Source organism: Symphalangus syndactylus, chromosome 5, assembly GCF_028878055.3.
Source record: "Symphalangus syndactylus isolate Jambi chromosome 5, NHGRI_mSymSyn1-v2.1_pri, whole genome shotgun sequence".
Taxonomy (NCBI): Eukaryota; Metazoa; Chordata; class Mammalia; order Primates; family Hylobatidae; genus Symphalangus; species Symphalangus syndactylus.
Window position 1 is genome coordinate 65,036,448 of NC_072427.2, and position 22,604 is coordinate 65,059,051.

General features: G+C 52.0%; 1 protein-coding gene across 1 annotated transcript; it reads right to left on the reverse strand.

Annotated features, from left to right (window-relative positions):
- Positions 1-1,552: 1,552 nt before the first annotated feature.
- BMF (Bcl2 modifying factor) lies at positions 1,553-22,538 on the reverse strand. Its single transcript, XM_055278675.2, is given in 6 exon segments — positions 1,553-5,557; positions 17,794-17,954; positions 19,418-19,714; positions 21,883-21,969; positions 21,972-22,010; positions 22,397-22,538. Coding segments are annotated over 6 exon segments (810 nt in total). The 5' UTR covers positions 22,521-22,538; the 3' UTR covers positions 1,553-5,455.
- Positions 22,539-22,604: the final 66 nt, after the last annotated feature.

Here is a 22,604-nt window from a genome sequence, read left to right on the forward strand (position 1 = left end):
ACATTTCCAAGTAAGAATGGCCAGAGCTTATTGACCAACTGCCCACAAATAATTATATCATTAATATTAATAGCTAACATAAATTGAAAACTTAATATGTACCAAGCACTCTTCTAAGCACCTTACACATATTTACACATTTAATTCTCACAATAACCTTATGGGTAGGTACCACTATCTCATTTTATAGGTGAGGAAACTGAGGCACAGAAAGATTATGTGACCTCCCAATGCCACATAGCTGGTGAGCAGTACAGTCTGGGTTAAAACTTGGACAGCTGTGCCTTTAATGTCTCAGTTCTTCCTCTGGAGGGATCAGAGAGAGAGAAAGGAGGGAACAAGGGGAACAAAGGTGAGCTCTCAGATTTCTAGCCTGGGCAACCGAGTGCAGCCTTACCCAAGGCAGGCCTCGCTGATGTGAAAGACATCACTATCACCAGCCACCCACTAATCCCCCGTGAACCTCATAGGAACTGCTTAATGGACTCAACTACAACCCAGCAAGTGAAATGTGGAATAACATCCGGACATGGCACCAGGCCCCACTTATACCACGCTCCAGTAAAAATAAACCTCCCTGTCCAAATACAGAGTGGTTGGAAGTGCCATACTTTACAGAAGAAGAGGCAGTTATTTGGCATTAAAAATAGGTAAGTTTTGGCTTACTTGAAGATCTGGGCATGAGCAGTGCGATTCCCAAATGGAAACAGATGGATGGGGTGAGCCCCCCCTCAAGACTGACTCAGCTATTTAAAGAGACCAAATAGAAAATTATATCCCCTTTCTGGGCCTCAGTTTACTCACCCATAAGACAGAGAGGTTGGACAAAAGATCCAATGTCACGCCAAGCTCCAACCCTCTATGAGGGTCGGAACTGGAGGCCAAGGCTAGATCTGAGAGCTGACAACCTCCTAAACCAAGGACAGCCCAACAGATGCAGAGTGGGTTGGCCCCTCAGTTCATAACTTACTGCTGATAGGATCAGGAGTAGTTTTTCCCAAGGATTTTCAGAACTCTGTCAAGAGCTTTAAATCACCGCTTTGAATCGGACACATTGTTAATCCACAAAGAAATGCAAGCCAGGAAGTCCTCCTACAACTAGCTTGCCTCCTGAGGGGCTACCTTGATAGAACGGAGGGGTAGGGGAGTGTGTGCGGGAGGGGCTGCTGGGGTCCTTTCCATCACTGGGTCCCAGCGGCGGACAGGCCCTTTTGACACATTCCCTTTAATCCTGCAAGGCAGGCACAGTCGTATTTCACACGTGGAAGAACTGAAGGCTCAAAGCGGTGACATAACTTGCCCAAGATCATTCAGCTGGAGGAGGAGGGAACCGGGTCCGAAGCCTGCATCTTTCCCCCTCACAGGGCCTCTGCTGTGCTGCCTACCGTGTGGTCGGAATCACTCTTCTCAACTCCAAGAAGGGAAAGGAAGTCACGGCAAAAGCTGAGCACCTCTGGGTCACTCAGGCTGGCAGCTGAGAAAGCTAGAAGGCTTTAATTTCCTAACTGATCTCCTTGCATTTTTACCACACCTTGAAAAATAAAAGACCAGATTTGCTTTAAATGATTTTATTAAAAATTGTACCAATTGATGGGGAGAAAAGATATACACACATACACACATATGCATGTGAAGAACATAGACACATAAAGCCAAAGGCTCTGTACAGTTTTTTTAAAAATGGGGCCCCTTTCTTCTTCCTCTCTCCCGGAGGCAGAGTGCCCAGACCCCAGGGCAGCTACCCTGGGGATGAACAAAATGCTACATTCTCACTGGGTCTCCCCCTGATAGCCCCTGTGGATCCAGGGATGGGGTAGAAGGCTAGCAATGCTTCCAGAGCAGGGAGGGGCACTGGCCACCTGCACAGAGAGAGGGGCAGTGGGGCTCTGAGCACCTTTAGGTGGGAGGCTGGCTGGGCACCTATGAGCTCAGCTTTTTCTCCCCTATCCCCTCAAGACTCAAAAGTCCCCACCAGCCCTCAGGCTGCCTAAGGGTGACAGGTGAGCCCCTTCCTGCTAGGGTGTCTGGCCAGGATGGCCTGCTTCCAAGAGTCCTCACCTTCACACAGAGAGCTGTTTCCAGCCCAGGCCAGCACTGATTTGCAGAAGGCCTGCAGAGCCATGGTGACCAAAGTCTTCCCGCTTCTGCCATGTCCCTTCTCCCTACCCCACCTCCCCATCAAGTCCCTCAAAAAGAAGTGCTCACTGGGGTAGCATGCTCCTTGCTGCCCAGGACAGTCACCGTGGCTCCACAGCACTCTTCCTGGGAGGCCCTGGCTGAACTGTCCCAAACAACCCCCAGGCAGGGGCCACCTGCCGATGGGGCTGGGCTGCCAGGAGCAGTGAGACAGGTCAGCTGGGCCCCTCTGGGCCCTTGAAACAAGCCTGCCACATAGCTTTGGACACAGACCTACTCCCCTGGGGGCTGAGGGAGGTCACTGGGAGGTGATCTTTTTCCACCTCGGATTGAGCAAGAGAAGGCTGCCAGGGAGCAGCTCTCCAGTGGCCCAGACTTTGAAACAGGCCAGGCAGAGGCCAGGCTGAGTCCTCCACCCTCACTGCAGGAGTCCAGCGTCTGGCCTGGGGAGTTCCCTCACCAGATCTGTCGACCAACTTCTAGAAACTCCTGCTTTGGGGTTGTGAATTAGAAGGGCTGTTTTGATCCTGAATATCAGGCTTCCCTTCCTCCCAGGCATTTCTTTGCCGAGGAGGAAGGTTTCCAGTCCCTCTCCCAACCCCCACCCTCAGCAAGCCACAAGGCCTCCACCGTCTTCAGCTGGTTACAGGTCAGGATCCAGGTCAGACTCTCCCTCCCTCTAAATCTGATTCTCCACCCCTCGCTAGAGACAGCCAGGCTCCTGGGGGTGGGGGATGGAGTCTGAGGGGGTGGAGGTGGGGGGGAGGGGCAGGTCTCCTGAGGCTAGACTTGAGGAATGTTTAGGCCAACTCACCAGGCAGAGGAGGAAGGGGCCAGTTTAGATCACTAAGCCAATTAAAAACAACCAGCCAGAAAGAACCTTTCTCCTTCCTGACAGCTACTCTGCCAGCTACCTCCTGGGTTTTGTTGGTGGGGAAGAAGGGAGAGGGAAAAGTGAGGGGTGTAAATTTTGCCCTGGCTCACTTAAGACAGTGAGTGAGTTCCTGGCTTTGCATAAGATGGAGACAGTGCAGTCAGACCACCTTCCACCTGCCCCAGGCTTGATGTTGAGGTGGGTTTGTCAAAGCCTGGGCTCAGTTCTCAGGCCACAGGGCACCCAGCCTGGGCCTGGCAAGGTCTCTGAAGCTGATGGCCTTGCCTCAGCACCAAGATCTAAATCATTTTCTCTCTCACTGAGCTCAGGTGGAGAGTCTGCCAAAAGGGGTGAATAGTTGGCTGCTGTAAATAATCCCGGTTTTTTGGTGTGTGCCACTGAAGCACACGGCAGCAGCCTGCCTGTCACCACCTTGATCTAGAGAGGGGAAAACAACATATGTCCCATACACATCATAAAATGGTATGGAGACCCACAGGGAAGGCTGAATTTCACAATGGTCAGTGTGTCCCAGAGCCAGTCTTCACGCTGGTCCCTGGCTCCTTCTCTGCATAGCAGGAACCCGTCTTCTTAGCAGACAAATCATGGTACACACCCTGAGAATAGAATTCTGACCAAGAAGAGGTAATATCCAGAATATCTGAGCAGAACAAAACAAAGGCTTACACACACAGTTTGAGGCCCTTCTCCTCCAGGGTGCTGTGAGCCCATATGGCACCTTTGCAAATTAGGAAAGGCACCCCTTCTTCTTGGGAGAAGTAGCCCCACACCAGGGCACACAGCTTAGTGAGCAGAACACAAGCTGAATTCCAGCCTCCATTAGCTCTCTCTGCAGGTGCCCTTGTGCAGTGAACAACCTGCACAACTGTGCATCCAGAAGATCAATGTCTCCCTCAATAGTACTGAAGACCTTCTCTCTTCAGAACTGGAAGAGCTTGGGCTTGTTCAGATTTGTGAGTCTACTCTGGACTCCTCCTATTTCCTTGGCTAGCCCTGAGGTCTTCTTCGTCCAGGGAAGCCATCTTTTCTTTGGGCCTTACTTCACTGTTAGCACCAATGTTGTCTTTTCTCACATATGCAAAAGTTATAATTTAGTTTCTAGCGTCTGGTTAACAGATTCCCTGTGCCTGCCACCGGAGCTGCCACACTGGCTGCTTTAGATCCTCTCCATAAGTGCCGCAGCAGGGAGAGAAGGGAAGACATGCAGAGGCAGCTGTGATCCTGCTGGGTTCCAGAGCATGCCCTTCTGGCCTAGCTGGAAGCGGGAGGATGATAGGAAATGTGTACCCAGCTTTGACGGTTCCCCACTCTAATCATTATGTTACTCTAAAAGTCACTTAGCTGGTAAAGCCACTGTCCTGGCTTCTTCTGTATCCCACTAGGTATGAAAAAGGATTGGGGATAAGGGGGAAGAGGTATGTTGTTTCCAAGGAAACCAAGGAGTCTGGGGTCCTCTAGGGCTGACTCTTATAGTGGGGTGGCCCCACATTTTCCAGCCCCACTGCAAACCTGCCCCCGAGGTCCCTCAGTGCTGATGTTGGGGGTGGAATGCGGTCTGTTGGCAGGGTCTTTTGAAAGAAGAGCTGACAAAGGCACAGGCTGCCGGCAGCAACACGCTGACTGGCTATTCGGCTCATCCCGTGGCTGACACCCAGCTGGTCCCAGGCCGCCAGTGGTGGCATGGCTGTGTACCTCAGGCCAATCCTGGGGCCTCTAAGTGGGACCAAGTCAGTTTTGAGGCCTAGCCAGAAGTTTGGTTCATTTTGCAACATGTTTGAGGGGTCCTTAGAGAAACCCAACCCTCCCTGAGGTCTGCTGGAGGTGACAGGAGCTGGCCAGGAATCCTTGAGCCCATGGGGCAGGTACTGGCTGGGAAGTAAGAACCCAGTCAGCTGTGGAGCTGGCCGGCCAGCCTAGTGAAGCTGCTATCCTCAAGTGGAGAGCCGGTGGCCGAGGCCCTGCTGGGTTAAAGCAATGTGACCATCAGGATCATGGCCCCCATCCACAATGGAAGGCTCATAAGTTTGGTGGAACTGGGAGTCTAATCCACTCTCGATTTCTTAACTGAGTTCCTCTGGAATAAACCACAGTCCACTTCCCAGAGAACATCACTAACGGATCATCTTCCACAACTGGTAGATTCCTCAGTCGAAGAATCTACTTGTCAGAGCCCTTGGGAATTCTCACCATCACAGACACGTCAGCCTCTCCTTCAACAGTGTTTGACAAAGGCCCCCATTCCAGGTCAAGGGCCTGACAGAGAAAGAAGGTCCCACTTGAGTACGTTGTATGTACACTCAGAGAGAAATTTAAAAAAATTAAAACGCAAAATAACAACAAAAAAAAACTTCACAAGACACAGTGTCAGTCCTGCCCGATGTCCTTCCTGTTCCTGGTGCCCCATGTGAAGAGGGCAGCCCAGCCTCACCTAGGGCCTGCCCCGTTCCTGTTCTCTTCTCCATTCAAAGCAAGGTTGTGCAGGAAGAGGAGGACCTGCCACCACACGCGATTTCGGTTCTGCTGGTGCTGAAGGGAGAAAAAAAAAGACGAACATAACTCCCAAACACAACCTTAGACGACTCCCTCTCATTTCCAATAGAAGTTCAGATCTCCAAGTCTCACGGCTGGCACTTTAATCCTATCAGTACAGCTCACAGCGGGGAGGAGGGGGAGGCGAAAAAAGAGACACTGCCATGTAGAGGAGATAGTTGAGTTCTCCAAAAACAATTACAGTTTTAACATTAAAAAGAAAAGACTAGGCTCTATATGCACTATGCACAAGAGGATTAAGCTTTTTCCCCTGCTTGCAGGATTTTCCAGAGTTTAGCCAAGTGCTGCTTTTAATCAGATTGGCTCCCGAGCCCCTCAAACCTCAGCTGCATGAACAACAAACTGGCTTCAGAAAGAGAAGAAGTGCCCCCCTCTCTCCCCCGACTCCAAAGTAACATAGAGAACAAGGGGAAAGGGGGGGCCTCCATCTGCAAGTGATTTGACACTGTGAAGGTCAAAGGGTTAATCTTCAATTTAAACCACACTGCTGAGGCAGCAAAAATCTGATTTCATCCAGTGCAAACACGCACACACACAGACTCTCACACACACACACACACACACTCTTGTGCGCCCGCCCGCTCTCCCTCCCCAGCATCTCCAGCTCAGTGCTGCCCTTTTTATAGATGCTCTTGACAGTAAGCCATAAATAATCCCTCTTGGAGCGCTCTCCTACTGACTGGAGCCAATTAAACATTAAGCAAGAACATACTTGAAAACAAAACAAAAACAAAGAATATATACTATGCTCTGGAGGTTATCCCAGGTCCTACTGTCAGGCTGAGAAGCTAGGGGCAAAGTTCAGGGGTCAGTGGCTCACCAGATTGGGGCTGGTGCCCTGCCCACACAGGTACCATTTCCCAGGAGAGGCCTGGGGGGTGGAAACTGGGGGGTGCTGGAAGAGGCGGTCTTTGTTCTCTCTTTGTCTGCCAGGGCAGGAGGACTGGGCGGGGGCCTCTCCACAGGGTTCTCAGTGGACAGGGGAATAAAAACCTAGTGTGCAGAAAGGAGCCAGCATGGGCTGGACTTGGATTACTTCAGTGGCCCCATCAGCAAGCAAGTTTACATGAGGTGTCCGGGGGAGCTGGAGCCCTCTCTTAAACTGTCTTTAACCACAGCACCAGCCCCCACCAGGCAACTACTCCTGGTCAGATGGGAAGAGGAGAGAGGAAGCCAGCAGCACAGCTGGAAAGGGGGCCCAGGTTGCCTGGACTCCCAAAGCTTCCAGGTTCTGTCCAGCCCCGGCCTCCCTGACCTTTCCCAGGGCCGCCGTGCAGGTTGCTGGCTTCCCCTTCATGCTGCCCTAGGCCACAAAAAGAGAGGCATCCAGGCAGCTGGCCTCAGGGCCTGACAACCCAGGTGAACACAGAATGCCCCCGTCCACGGCAACAGCATTCCTCCTTCCCCCGTGGAAGAGCCTGGAAAACAACCCGGCAAGCTGGAGGCGCAGCTCCTGCTCAGAGGGGAAGGGAAATCGGGCGTGCCACAGAAGAGGCCTGGCAGACAGAGGGTGGGGAGATGGATGGCTTCCTCGTGTTTTGTAAACAAAGATGAGTAAAAAGAGGAAACACACCCGGCTTAACAAAATCTGGTTAGAGTAAAACAGCGTGAAAATGGACTCAGCTGCAAACCCGAAGCCTCCGGCCTGCGGCAGCTGGGCCAAAGACCCTCTCTCCTCCCCTCCCCAGCTGCTGCCCGAGACAGGTGCAGAGGTCATGTGGCCGAACAAGAGGAGAATCCAGGAGGAGACTCATCCCTGGAGAGGCCAGTCTGCTGGAATTCCAGATCTCCTGAGGTGCTTGTCTGAGAAGACCGGTGGCAAGAACAATCATCACCATAATAGTAACATGGGCTAGGGTGGCAGTTGGGGGTGGGGAGGTGCCAGGCTCTGTCCTGTGTGTTCTGCATCCTTGCTTCTCAAAGGGTGGTCCATGGACTAGCAGCCTCAGCATCATCAGAGAGCTGCCTGGAAATGCAGACCCAGCATCAGAAGATTCCCCAGGTGATTTTGAGGCACATTATCATGCCCATTACTTAGCGACCACATAGCTAGTTTAAGTGGCAGGGACTGGACTGAACCTAGACCATCTGGCCCTAGAGCTATGTCCCTTCCCATTATCTGTGTGCTCAGAGTGCCACTACCTTTCTTTATACCAAAGCAGACCCTCTAGCTTCCCCTTCACTAAATCATCTCAAAACAGCTCAATGGCCAAGGAAAGCAGATGAGAATTCTATGATTTGGGGCTGAGGTGATTCCCATCTCTGTATGCCTCAGTTTCTCCCAAATTCCACTAATGGGGGCCACCTACTCCCTGGGCAACTTGAGATCTCTGAAGATGAGGCACAGACTCCCATCATCTGGGAGCATTGGGGGACTCAGAAGCAGCCGTGGGCCAGAGAGTGCTTTCAGACAGGAAGGCTGAGGTCTTGCAGGGGACCCAGGCAGGCCTAGGTGCAGGAGGCAGGGTACATAGGCCAGCCCTTGGGAAGGATCTAGTTTCCATGCCTCTGCGTGTGACAGTCCTTAAGGCTCATGAATTGGCAAGAAAGGCTCTATGGTGCATGGATCCCCAGGGACCAGGAATCAGAGGACCTGACTTTAGAGTTGGATCTCCCATCAACCTGCTCATGAGTTCTCTCTTGGCTTATAAGGAAAATGCAGGTATTGTACTAGATCAACAGTTTCTAAACCCAACTGGGTCACTAAGCCAGCCAAGGTGCTGTTGTAAGTACAGAGTCTCCAGGCCTCTCCCAGACCCACTGGGTCAGATTTTCAAGGAAGGGTCCCAGGAATCTGTATACTGAACAAGCTCCCTGGGTGACATTTTAGAGATCAGAAATCATTTACTGTATATTTTAATCATAAAAGCAATACATGTTAATTGTAGAAATATTGGAAAATACAAGACATTACAGAGGAGGAAATAAAGTCACTCATGATCCTCCAGCCTAGAAGAAAACACTGCATATGTTGGTGTTTTCTTCAGTCCCTTTCGATCTCTTCCCACCAAAGTAATGTCTTCCCCCACTGGCCAAGCCAGAGGTCAATCCTGCCCAGGTGGTTCTGTGGCAGCCAGGACACAGCCTTTTGGAAACCACAAAGGTGCTCTCCAACCCTAAGGAGTTTGTCATCCACAACTACCTTCAGGATTACAACTCAGAGCTCCAACAACTGAATTCTGTCAGCTGGGTGTAGGGCCTGGGAACCACCCACGGGCCCATGAGCCCTCTCTGGCTACAAGCAGATACCACACAGGCTCCCTATGGCCTTCTCCTGCCTCAGGGCAGCCCTCACAAGACCCTTTTCCATGAGGAAACCAAGAGAATCAAAGAATGCCCTGATTACAAAATACAACAATAAATAAAATCTTTCCTAAAAGTTTAACAAAAGGGCCTGACTAGAAAGGAAAGAAAAAAGACTTGAAGGGAGGCCAGTGGGAGAAACAGTGAGGAGGAAGGAAGTTGGCCTTCACCGAACAGGATGAAGAACACAAAGACACCAAAACACCAGAGAACGTGGGTCCTTCCACAAGAGGGTGTGGAGGAGAAGGGGAAGAGAGGGGAACCAGGAATGAGTGTACTTGGCCTCTGACCCTCAGGCACCTGGCACAGCACCCAGCGCACAATCTGAGATCAGTGAGGGCAGATCCCCAGAACCAGGCCTGCTCTCCTAGACTCAGCTAGGGAACCCCTCCCAGAATGGGAGTTCCCAGAATACACAGTCAGGGTCACCCAAGGGTGGGGGCTGGGATACAGAGGAGGGGAAGCTCACCCTAGAGCCCTCGGACTCACATGGTTTAGAAGGCAGGGCGAAGGCATGGAGGGAATGAACAGAGGTGAATGCCCCCAGGGAAGGCGCCCTAACATGGTAGATCACGGTGTTCTCTTCAATGAAGAGAGCACAAGCAGGCGTCAGAGCCCTGTGCAGCTTCTTTGGCCCAGCCTCATTTTCTTGCCACGGTCAGGGGATGAAGGCAGTCGGCTGACAAATGTTTCAATCCCTACTGTGTGCAACACCCTACGCCTGAATGCACAGTTGCTCATCCTGTGTAATGGGGAACATGGAAGGCACACAGTAGGCACTCAACAAGGGCATGCTGGACCAACTACAGAGGAGTCAGCCCTGAAAGATAACCCACTTGTCTGAGGCCAGGAACAACTGTTGTCTGGCCAGGTCTAAAGATGTACTTTATGTGATAGTATCAGCCTCTCACCTGGGGAGAGGCCCAACTAGTAAAAGGCCTCCCTTTTTTTTTTTTTTTTCCTCTAAAGAGCTGGCTGTGGTGTCTGACAAGGTTGGATTACATAAATCAAACTATGTTTCATCCCACACAGCCTCTGCCCTAAGCACAAAGCGTGTTCCCTATGCTCCCTGGATAAGAATCTCCCTCTGCCTCTCCCCCTTTCAGATCCAATTCATACCCTCTGGGGGCTTTGTGTGTCATCAGTGTTCCAGATGCTCCAGCTAGAGCTAATTCACCCCAAAGTATCAGAGGAAGAAGCAAAGCGAAGCCCTGTGCAGCTCTAAAACAACCTAACTCACAAAATGCAAATTTACCAAACAGAGAGCAACTTATAATATCTCAGATATAGAACAGAGCACTTTCCTTTCTTCTCATGTGATCCTCACAATAGGAAGGGCAGGTATTATCAACCCATTTTAGAGCGACGGAAACAATGGCTCAGAAAAGTGATCCCAAGTTAGTTGGGAGGGGTGTTATTTGAGGTCCTGACTTCTGACTCCAAAGCTATGTTCCTTCACTAAAATTTTACAGTGTGTTTATTCACATTATGAAAATAGTATTACCTTTTCAAAGCAAATCACCACTGATCTGCTCCCCTAGTATGTTTAAAGACATTGTTTCCAGATCATTAACTATTTAGTAAGGATGCTGTGGACCAGAAAAAAATAACCCTTTCAGAGGCAGAGCTAACTGAAGATCAAACAGAAATAAAGCTAAAACTTTAGGTCTGAAATTATAACTTCAGACTGTGATCTGAAACCACACTCAATCTCCTCAAAATGCAGAATTGTCTATACTCTAGGGGAAGGTACACTGTCCATGGTGTGAAGTTTTCCTCCCTCTTCCCTTTGGCCTGTCATTCTCTAAACCTACTCAGGCCAAGGCTGAAAGAGCCTGGCAGTTGAGAACAGGAACATTGAGATAAGAGAGACTTTTGAAAAATTCCACTTGAAGGAAGCTAGGAAGATGTTTTCTGTTGAAATAAGGACATTTTAATGAAGCACCCAACTGAGCTACCAAGCACCCAACTGAGCTACCAAGCACCTAACTGAGCTACCAAGCAACCAACTGAGCTACCAAGCACCCAACTGAGCTAAGAGTTATGTGGATACAAAGATGATTAAAATATTATAAACTTGATTCTCAATCATTTTACAATATAATGGGGAGAAGAGCAAAAACACCGAGCTAAGTATCACATGAGGCAGAGCGGGTTGGGGCAGCAAATGTGTGCTCCCTTGTACCCTTGTTTTCTGGAATGTGATTGCTGGGCAGCAGGTATGGGGCGATTGGACCATGTTTCCAGAATCCATCAAATCTGTATGACGCCTCGCTCAGCAAATGACAGTGTGACTTGGGCATGTTACCTCACTTCTCTGAGCCTCAGTTTCCTATAACACAGTGACAAAGGAGTCTAAAAGTACAAGGATGCTGTGGTGATTACATAAGAAAAATATACATAAAGCACTGGGCTTGGGGGCAGCAATGAGCAGGCTCCTCCTTCCCTGGGGAGCACAAGGAAAATCTGGGATTCACTGGGTTTGCAGAGCACTTCTCTCAATATGCTCTGCAACAGGGCCTGCCTGGGGAGCACCATCTTCCCGCCAGACTCATGAAGTCCCTGGGAGATCCCTGACTTTCTGCTTTGAGACTGCCCACAGCAGCCACAGGCCATGGGGCTCAGGATTCTAGGCTGCCAGGCTAAGCCAAGGATTCTGAAACCCAGAGGGCAACCCCTTGGACCCAGTGGGCCCACTGCCTCAGACTGCTTCTGACCCAGAGGCCCGAGGAACGAGCAACGTGGCAAAACGGGAAAGGAAAAAAAGACTCATTGCCAAGAGCTTCCTCAGCCCAGCCAGCAGTGTTAACAGGACATTGAAGCCACCATGGCCACGCCCATTGCTTCTCTAAGGAAAAAAGAGCAGTCGGAAGCCAGCCAGCTCTCAGTGGAAGATGGCAAGGCTTCCTCTAACACAACTGGAAGACACTGGCTCCAGCCACTGGGGGTTGAGGGGTACGGGTGGGGGACAGAGCTGTGCTGCACCATCCATGTCCCCAGACCCTTGTTTTGCACCTGTACAGCCTGGAGGGAGAAACTACTGAAACCCTTACTCAGTTTCCTTCAAGCTGAGAACAGCTCCATCAAACTACTGGGCAACTTCTTCAGAGCTCAGAAGGGCACGACGGTGTGTGCCCTGGTTAAAGAGAGGGAGGGGGTTGGGGGGACAAGCCTGTTGTGTGTATTATGCTATGCAAAATAACCCCAGGTTCTGAAAATCAACTTGGGGTCTTTTCAGCTGACTGTTCATGTCCTGTCCGGGACCAGGTCAAGGCAAACAAGGCAAGGAGGAAGGTTGGAACCGTCCCCTTCACACACGGACTGATCGTGTGCTCTGGTCATGGAACATGACCTCTTGGCTGCCAGACATGGATCAAAAGGCAAATCAGACATTTTTCTTTAACCTTCTTTCTTTGTGTCTCCCTTAGTCCCCTCCTCCCATCACCCACTTTCCAAAAAAAAAGCCAATTTCCATCCCATGGCCTGCCTTGGTGGGGAGGGAATTAACTCTCCGGAACTACAAGGCCCTCTCCTGGAAGAGGGAGCAGTCAGGTGCAGAGTGTGTGGGGAACTCAGCCTCTAGTCTGCCACGCTGATGACTCAGAAGCTAAATATAGCGAGCGATATAAACAGAGCCAGCCACACAGCAAACACAGGCCCCAGCCCCGGCCCCGGCGCCGGCGCTCACGCAGGCTGGCTCTCCGCAGTCCCTCCCCCAGCCTCAGTCTTCCCCTGGCACTGTCCTACGTGGGCCTCCCACTCCTGGGACAGAGGCTGGCTTCCTAGGGACCCTTCTCACTCTATAGCAAACCTCTGGGGCCCCTGCCCGGGGCTGTCCCATCTAGACCCTGAGCAACCTAGTTAGCCAGCTTAAGTTCCAGAAAACCACTCACTAATAACTAGAGAATCCCAAAGTGTCAGGAAGCAATCAGGGGCTCCCTGAACAAACGATCCAGTCTGCTAGGCAGAGAAGCTGCTAGTGAATAAACCAAGTAAACACCAACTCGGGTACAACATCCAAAAGAGCTCCCCAAATTACAAAGTCAGGTCCAAGCGAAATCCTAAAGTCATCTTTTAACATATTTCTAAAAGTACTCAACTCTCCCTGACTTAATAGTTATCTGTAGCACAACTCCTAAAGGCCTTTCACATCAACTAGGCAAGGTAAGTATTAGAAACCAAGGCTGAGCCAGGCTCGGTGGCTTACGCCTGTAATCCCAGCACTTCGGGAGGCCAAGATGGGCGGATCACCTGAGGTCACGAGTTCAAGACAAGCCTGACCAACATGGAGAAACCCCGTCTCTACTAAAAATACAAAACTTAGCCAGGCATGGTGGTGCATGCCTGTAATTCCAGCTACTCGGGAGGCTGAGGCAGGAGAATCACTTGAACCCAGAGGCGGAGGTTGCAGTGAGCCGAGATCGCGCCACTGCTCCAGCTTGGCAAGAAGAGTGAAACTCTGTCTCACCAAAAAAAAAAAAAAAAAAAAAAAAAAAAAAAAAAGGCTTGGAGAGATTAAATGATTTGCCCACGAACACACAACTTATAAGTGGCAGAGCTGGGATTTTAACAGATCTGCCTACAAGTCTAGGATCGTTTTTGTGATATTACAGCTAAAGATAGTTTCAACTGAGTAGCTGAAAGTTTTCTCAGATTTCATTTGCCAAAAAGTCTAATTACTACTCAGGGATTTCCAAACCCAGCTTTTCTGAATGGAGCCACTCCTGGTCCAAGTGAAAAAGCCATTTCCAACATGAAGAATTCCAACCCTCCTGTAGCTTTACTTACTTGACTGTCTACAGTAACTACTATTTTTGAGGATTCTTGGCTTCTTAACATTGCCCAGAAATATCCCCAAATGTCATAATGGGCCATTGGGACAGAAGACTCTCCCAAGGGGAGGGGATACCACTTCCCGCCCCTCCTTAGGCTCATGCTGAAGGAGACCATGGCACAAGGACAGGAAAGCTGGGGCTCAGACCTTCTGGCCAGGGCAGCCCAAGGGCTCAAGGAGGAAGTACATCTGCACCACGCTCTTCCACGCAGAAGCTGGACACAGAAGCACCACAGCACCACCGTCAAGATAAGTCATTATCAGCAGACCATCGGGGGTCCCTGCCACAGTTTGTCAGCTCACAGAGGAGCAAACAGGGGAACCTTCACTCCTGCCCCGGCCAAAGAAAGGTGGGATGTGTGGTGAGGTTCGGAAAGGTTTTTACCTCCACTCACTCTGCCTCCAACTCTCTTGCTGCTTTGGAGACACAAAGAACTGAGGCGGAGCACCCTGATGACTCTGATCTTCTGCCTCCGGTTTTTTGCCTGTGGATCTGGAAGAGTCACCCTGAACTGGTAACTCGGGTAACCAGGCTAGTCCTCCACCTAGCAAGGCTCTTGGGAAATGTGCTGAAAGTGCAGATGGCCCACGTAAAATGACACCCAGGGAAACTTGGAACCTGTTGCATCTGGAGCCAGGTCGACACACTCAATTGGGATTTCATGGCATCATCACGCCCCCTCCCTCTGCTCCATACCTCCAAGGGAGAAGGGTGTTCTGGTGCAAAAAAACGAATAACTCGGGTCTGTAACCAGGGATAAAAAGGGGGAGTTCACACTCTCCACAGGACTATGGACCAGTGGCCACTGTCTGGCCCCAGGACACTATCCCAGATGTAGGGGAAAGGTGGTGGTCAGGCCTCCTCAAGTCCCATCTGCCTCTAGGGTTGCTTTTCTTGGCTCTCTAAATCCAGCCCGCAATGATGGGGAACGACTATCATTCCCTGAAGAGAAATCGATAAGGCCAAGGTCCACAAATGATCAGTCTGGACACTAATTTCTCTGGACCAGGCAGGTGGAGGGAAGTTCAGGGGAAGCAGCTCTGCTCAGGGAGTGCCCTGCCAGGTGGAGTGGGAAATGAATTGTGAACCAACGAGAACAAACATGGGGGCTGATCAGGATCATAAACACAAACAGGCATTAAAGAACATCTACTGTATGTCCCCAACTCTCATAGGTATTTTCTCACTTAATTATCACAGTAAAATTCTGTGGTATTAGCACTAATTCATAGAAGAGGAAATAGGCTCAGTGAAGTCAAGTGACTTCCCAAAAACTAGTAGGTGGCAGAGCTGGTATTCAAACCTGGGCTTTCTGACTCTGAACCCAAAGCCTAGAAACTAAATCCTAAATAACCTCCTTCCCACTGCCTCAGTTTCTCTGCCTGCAAAAATGAGGGAAGGGAATGGGGAAAGAAGATAAAGGATAAGAATGGAGGAGTGACAACAGTACTTTCTAGATATGAAATCTTAGACTGTAGTTTATATAAGAATCAAGCTTAGAAAATGACTCACTTCTTAAAACCAGCTGCTGAAACGTTCCAGGAGTACCAGTGTTCCACCTGCCTGAAGCCATCACCTTAGCCCTTCCTACAGGTTGAGTTCCTGGTGAAGGTCTATAAGTAGGGTCAGTGGGAAGGAGGGGGTTAAAAGCAAGAAGACTCTGGGGAGAACTGTTCAAGAAGACAAAAAGCCTGGCTCTTTGTACTGGAAAATTTGGGAAAACCAGCTCTTTGAGCTAGAAAGGGCTCACTGGCCAGCCTCTTACCCTTGCAAGTAAGAAGAAGTAGGTAGCTGGCAGGAGGGTAGGGGTACAGGGAACCTGGGAGCCAGTGTGGAGTAAGGTGCAACGCAGAGGAGACTCTCATGCCTTGCACCTCCACTTTTCCTTCTCCCCAGCTTGGGTGGCTCTGGCTAAAAGCATAACACCTTGTCTAAAACTAACCTGTGCCCGCAAAGAGGCAGCTCTGAACTGGGAGAAGTGATGCCAACCAGCAAAAAGCAGGGCAAGGCCGGGCGCAGTGGCTCACACCTGTAGTCCCAGCACTTTGGGAGGCCGAGGCAGGTGGATCATCTGAGGTCAGGAGTTGGAGACCAGCTTGGCTGACATGGCAAAACCCCGTCTCCACTAAAAGTACAAAAATTAGCCGGGTGTGGTGGTGGGCGCCTATAATCCCAGCTACTCGGGAGACTGAGGCAGGAGAATCACTTGAACCCGGGGGAGTGGAGGTTGCAGTGACCCGAGATCGTGCCATTTCACTCCAGCCTGGGCAAAAGCCAAATTCTGCCTCAAAACAAAACAAAACGAAACAAAAAAAGAAAACAAAAAAAAAAGCAGGGCCAGACCTTGGGATAAGGGCCTCCTCCTCCTCCTGTTTAGGACCAAGTTAGGAGGGCCCCCAGGACTGTATCCTAGTCTTGTGCCAGGGAGGGCTCCCAGCCGATTCCCAAGCCTATAGAGGCTTACCAGTGGATGGGGGAATATTCTGGGGAATAACTGGTGAGAGAGATCAGATTATTGCAAATGAAGCAAGCTGCCTTTCACGTAGCCCTCTAGATAGAGTCTAGGAGAGCCACAGCCACTGTGTCCTCCCATCCTCTCCAGTACCAGGACTGGAAGCTGTGAGCTGGGCTCAGCCATAGGCCTGTACAACCACGATGGAGTGAATGGGCAGGCAGGAGGCCAAGAAACTGAAAACAAGAATCAGAGTGAGTCCACACATGGACTGAAGGGGAAACTCTAAGCCAAGTTTCCACCAAATAATCAAAGGAGAGAATAAGAACTGGAGCTTAAGTCTATTATCTAAGCATAGGGCCACCCTCCCTTCCTGATCACTAACGGACTGGGAGGACTTACCAGGGCCAGGCCTGGCCCCAAACTGTCCTTAGAACTCCTTGGCAGAGGGCACTAACCATATCTAACCCACAATGTCCTGTTCTTAGGAAACCCAAGGTCAATTCCTCTTCCCCTGGCACTGGTAATGGTTTGACCCTTAAGTCAACCTATTATTACCAATAGCTCTCCTCCAGCCACCTGAAGCTACCCATCTAACCTCGGAGTCTGCCCAGTCATGGTCAAGCTATTTATTCCCTTGATTTCCTCACAGTCAGACACACAAACACACATTCAGAGCCAGCTGGGCTGGGGACACAGTCCCAGAAGTACAGAATGTGTTCGCTTCCAGGTGGCATGCCTGTGCTTCAGCTGTGGCTGTATCAGCACGGATGCAGCCTCAGGCTCCTCTCCCAGCCTTGGCAGCCATCCAGAAACCCTGAAGAGGAAGGGTTAAGTGCCTGGGGGCCCAGCCCAGACAGCGGCTGCTGGAACAGGGAGGGCAACCTCCAGTCCATGGCACAGAGGGCTCCTCCAGCACGAGCCTGCCAGCCGCCGCCTTTGTTGATGGACTCTGCCACATGCTCGGCTGACACGCGATGCTCCGCCCTGGCGGGGCTGGTGCCAGGCTGCCGGCCAAGCACCCGGCTGAGCGCCCGGCTGGCCGCCGGTCTGAGGAGCCTCTCCGAGGTACACTCTCTGGAGTCCCAGACCCTGGTTCCCACACAGAGACAGTGAGGAGCGGCCTCCCCAGCTGGAAAGTGTCAGGTTTCAACCGGTTCCACCACTTTCCCCAACTCAGGCCCCATCCCTTGGCCTGGTTACCCGGTTCCCACTGTACCTTAGCCAGGCACCCCCCAACTGCCCAGTTTCATTGCAGCACCCTGAAAATCTTCCTCTTAGGTCTGTGAGGGGCAACCCCCCAGCCACGGCCATAAGAAGAGACAGGTTGTCAAGCAGAGCTGCAGAAAGCCATCCTATTCCCAGACTGTAGCTTCTCCCGAGAGGGCTCTTATGGAACATGAGTTGAGAGTGGGCAGTTAACCAATGTGGAGCTCGGAGATGAGAGCAAGATGCTCAGCCAGTTAGGCCCCTCCTGCCCATGGGAACCGCCATAACCAAAACTCTGGGACAATATCCTTGAGGTCTGGCAGAGACAGAGTTGCTGACAAGAGGAGAGAGGCAGGCCTTGGCCCCCAAGCCCCAGCGGACTCAACCCTCCTCCCCTAAACCCCCGTGCCTACTTGCTGCACATGAAGCCGGTGGAACTGGTCTGCAATGCACTGAAGCTTTCGGGCAATCTGTACCTCTGCTCGATGTTGCCACTGCCCTTCGGGGGGCTGCTCCCCGATGGGCAAGACTGCCGGGAAACTGGCAGGGAGAGGAAGCCGGTAGCCAGCATTGCCTGCAAAGATAGAGGACCCACATCTCAGCATTCTCCACAACTGCTCCAGCCTCCCTACGCCTGCCTGACCTGGCCAACACTGGAGGCTGAGGGTAAATCCTCATATGAGAAAGGATAGGAGCCAGCCCGCCTCTATCGGAGCACTCTGCCAAGCTTGGACAGCCTGCTGCCCAAGTGCATAAAAGTTGCAGAACAGAAAGAGTGGCCCCAGCCTTCTCTTTGCTTCTCCGTTCACTGACAGTGCCCTGACAAAGGGCAGGTGGTAACGTGTGGAGGCGAACATGCCAGCCTTCCATCCTTATTTATCAAGCTACCCTTGACCACAGTTGGTTATTCACATAGTAGCAGGTTGAAGCTTTTCTCTGGAAAAGCACTGGAGGTAGCTCTCCAGTTTCTGGGTTGAGCAAAGTAAGAGGCAGAGAAAGAAAAAAATCAAAAAGTGTCTTCACTTTTTTAGTGCAGTAGAGAAAGGCTGGTCTCCCGAAGCTCCTGGGCAGCAGCACAAAAAGAGGGAGAAAAAACTCCTGAGACGCACAAAGCTGCCAAGTTGCTCTCTGGAGACAGCCCCAGGGAAGACCTCTAGACCAGCGCTCCACACTTACCCGGTGCACGCGTTAGACCCACCGCTAGGGGCGCCAGTCCGCCGGACTCCTCGCTGAACATTCAGGCAGTCCCTCTTCCCCGCCTGCCCGCCTTATCCAACTTCTCAGACTCCTGCCAGAACTGCTTTGCCAGAACTGCCCTAAGGAGCAGTTCCCTCTGGGAGTAACTGCAGTGTCTCCTCAATCTGCTCGTCAGACACAGTAAGCCAGCCTCCTTGACTTTACCCTCCCTCCATAAGCTGCAGTGCTAATAGAAGAAAACAGACTGTCTAACCCTGCCCTTTTGCCAGAGGAGGGCATATTTCTCATAAAACAAACTATTTAAGCCCACAAATGAAGGGGTCTTGTCTTAGCCTTGGAAGCATCCCCTCTGCTGGCACTGGGCCCAGGCAGGCCCAACCTCTTTCTCCAGTTCCCCTTTCACGCACAGAAAGTCCCAAGTGGCAACTGGGGGCCACCTTCTGCCTTTGGGAACCCTCCCTCCCAGAACCGGCTGGGTTTTTCATTGTCAACAGCCAGTCACAGATCCTCCAGCCTTCTCCAGGGCAACAGGAGCCACTTTATAGTAGGCAAGTCACTGCTAGGACACTAAAGGCCAGGCCACTCAAGGGGCACAAGATGTAAAAGGAGATACCATGGACCCAAGGATCCCTCCAGGAGGGGACAATTTGCCCTTTGGGGGGGTCTGAGGTACAGGTGAGGAGCAGTAACAAGCCGAGAGACAGCAGGTGGAAGTCAAGGAATCAACAGCCCCGCTGATCACTTTGGGGAAGGAAACAGCAAAGGGCAGGTTTGGGGAGGGAAAGTCCCCTCTTTTCCCCCAGTCTCTATGGGAGGAGTCTTGAGGCTGAGAGCACTCACCATAAAAGAGTCGCTGGGGTTCCTCAGTCACCCCACAAGGCAGCATGACACCTTGGCTGGGGGAGGCTGGGCTGAGGGTCTGGGTAGCTTTGTCTTCCTGGCTGGTGGGTCGAAGGCCAGGGCCACAGCAGTGGGTGAGAGGGAAGAGCTGAAGTCGGCTGAGGGGGCAGTCCAGTAGGCTCTGGGCAAACAGGTCAGCAGAGAGCAAGCTCCCGGGTTGGGTGCCCGGCTCCCCATCCTCTGGTTGGAACACATCATCCTCTAGCTCCTCCACACACTGAGATGGCTCCATCTCTCCTGTGAGGGGGCAACGCAGGCATCTGGGCTGCTGCCCCACCAGGGCCATACCTGGAAGGACTCCCCTTCCCTTCTTCCTTCCATGCTCCCCCTTCTTATTTGAGGTGGCCGGGCCACATACTGATGACATACAACCCTGGTAATAAAGCACTGCTAAGGGTGACATTCACTCCTCAAATGTGGACTGCCTGAATGTTCAGGGGCTCTCCACACCTCTTCCCTGGGCCCGCCTGGAACCACCCTTTTTCTTGATTACGTTTTCTGACCTAGGCCGGTCATGAAGTTTGACTCTGAGGTTGTGAGCAATAGCAGGAGTAGAATCAGCAGCTATATGCATGCATGGTACCTGGGAAAATATAAACAAGACTAGCCTGTGTAAGTTGCTGTCAAGGGTGCTATGACTGGCTATACATACAGTGTTCACAACACACACACACACACACACACACACACACACACACACACACACACACAGTCATTGTCCCAAGGAAACTCTTATCTCTGTCTGAGCTGAGCTCCAGGCTCAGCAGCAAAAACAAAAGCCAGCAATCCTAGGGCAGCCAGGTTCCCTCCAAACCTCTAAGCTCCGCCCTGCTGCCCATCTACTCTAATCTCCACCCCTTGCTTGCACAACACAACAAACAGGCTCTGCAGTGTGGTAAGAATGTGTCCTGGGAGAGGGGATAAAGACCCAAGCTAGTCATTGCAGCTGCTGTCTCGGCTCTCTTTGAGCAGAGTTGAGCTGTCTGCCCACCAAAGTTTGGCCTGGAGGGTAGGTCCAGCCTCTCCCAACTAAGTCTCCTCACCAGTCTCCACGACTTCAAATCCCTGATTCCACAGCCTCCCGCTCCTGCCAGCTCTGAACCTGAGACTGGTACAACTGGTCTTACAGAAGGAAGTGAAATTCAGCCCTCTCCCTGTGACCTCACTCACTGCCTATACTACTCAGGTTATTGATATGAGTTTCTTGGTGATAAAGAAGTTCCTCTTGCTCTACCTGATGGCTCTTGAAAGTCTGAGCTTGAAGCTACTCAGCATCTTAAGCTTCCAACCCAGCTCCCTACACATACCAGGAACTGCTTAGGGCCCCTTCAGCAGCCAGAAGCAGCAACCACCTGAACAGCTAAGGATAAAAAGAGATGAATTTCATTCTTGTCAGATTCAATTAGAGATTCCTGGGGGTTCTGTCCCCCAGTCTCTTGCCTTTGAAGAACAAGCCAAATGGTCTATGGATTGGTGAAGTAGCTAAAAGAATCTCAGTACAATTCAGAATCCTGCCTTTGCCAAACGCAAGCTCTCTGTGAGGTGCTTGCTTGGGCCCTGCCTTAGTCCCATCCCATCCCTGTCCCTGAGCTGTCTATGGTCCTGTCTGTGCCCTCTTCCCTGGAGAATGAGGAGATGCCTGCTAGGATGGCAAGCAGCCATGTGGTGTCTTTGAACAGTGTTTCCCAAGTGTGTGTGTGTGTATGTGTGTGTGTGTATGGGGAGGGGGGTGGGAGGGTGCACTCCAGCTTATTAACAACAGGAAACAAAATTTCCTGATGAAAGGATCAAGTGCTGTCCCGCCAGTCACCTGGCAGGGGCTCCCCTCCAGCTCTCCAACCTCCTCTTCTCAGGCTGGCAATCTCGACCTAAGAAGGGGCCCTCAAAGCCAATCACAAGCATTAGTCATTGTCTTGGTTTTTCCTTTGAAGCCTATCACCTTCCCCTCCCCCTCCCAGCAAAGCCCCAAAGTTCGACCTTTGCCTGGACTGGACAGTGGGGGAGGTGCAGCAAGAAGGTGTGGCTCTGCAAGCCCCAGGGACCCCTCTCACGCTCCACAAACTGTAGGTGGCTTGCCTGTAGGTGGGCGCCTCTGGAGGGGTGCTGGCCAAGGTCAAGGGTAAACTAAGAGAGGATGAAGCTTTTCTCCTGAGCTTAAGAGGTGATGTCCAGAGTGGTGGGAGGTGGGCACTTCCTGAGAACAGGGCCAGGGAATGCTTTATTCCTAGCAAAGGAACTCAAGCCCCGCTGCAGCCATCCCAACTCCTAAGGGCTGGAAGAGGGATGCTGAACTTAGACTCCTTCTGCTCTTAGGAGAAGGCAGTAGTCAGACAACCAGATCCTCGACAGTGACTAGGAACACACACACACACACACACACACACACACACACACACACCCCAGACCTGGGTGACTCCAGGAGAGAGTCTCGGCCTCCGAGTTCTGATGCCAGGGCTCCGCGCCAGGGTCCAGCGTGACGAACACTCGGGGGCTTGACGCCCAGACTCGATTGGGAAGGAGGGAAAAAGCCCAGCTGTTAAGGAGAGGAGCCTTCAGACTCCGCAGGGAGGCAGGATGCCCCACAACTCCTGTCCTACCCCAAAGTCAGACCCAGAGGCTGGGCCGTTCTCGGGCGCCCAGGTCTGCTCAGCAGTGCACCCCAGGGTCCCCTGCCTACCTGGACCCAACTCCTTCGAGTCCCAAATGCTACCCCCAAGTTCCCTCTTGGAGCAGCGCACCCAACTGTGGGTTCTGCACCCCGTTCCCTCACCCCAGCGCCCCAGTTCTTCATGGTCACCCCAGACGTCCGCAGCCCAAACCCTTCCCGGGCCCCCGTGCGCAGCGCGACTCCGCTCCCCACTTCCCCAAGGAGCTGCGATCCAACTCCGCCCGGCCCCTGGCCGCCACCCGGGCGCTCACCGGGCTGCGGCAGGAGGCGGGAGGCGCAGGCAGGGGCGGCGGCGGCTGCGGGCACAGGCCGGGGCGGGAGGAGGCCACTCCGCACGGTGCGGTATTGTTTCCAAAATACGCCCGCTCGGGGCATCCCGCAAACAGCTGATGAGGCCCCGCCCCCCTGCGCGTCACGCCGAGGACTGGCCAATGGCGAGTGAAGCGCCAAGTCCCGGGC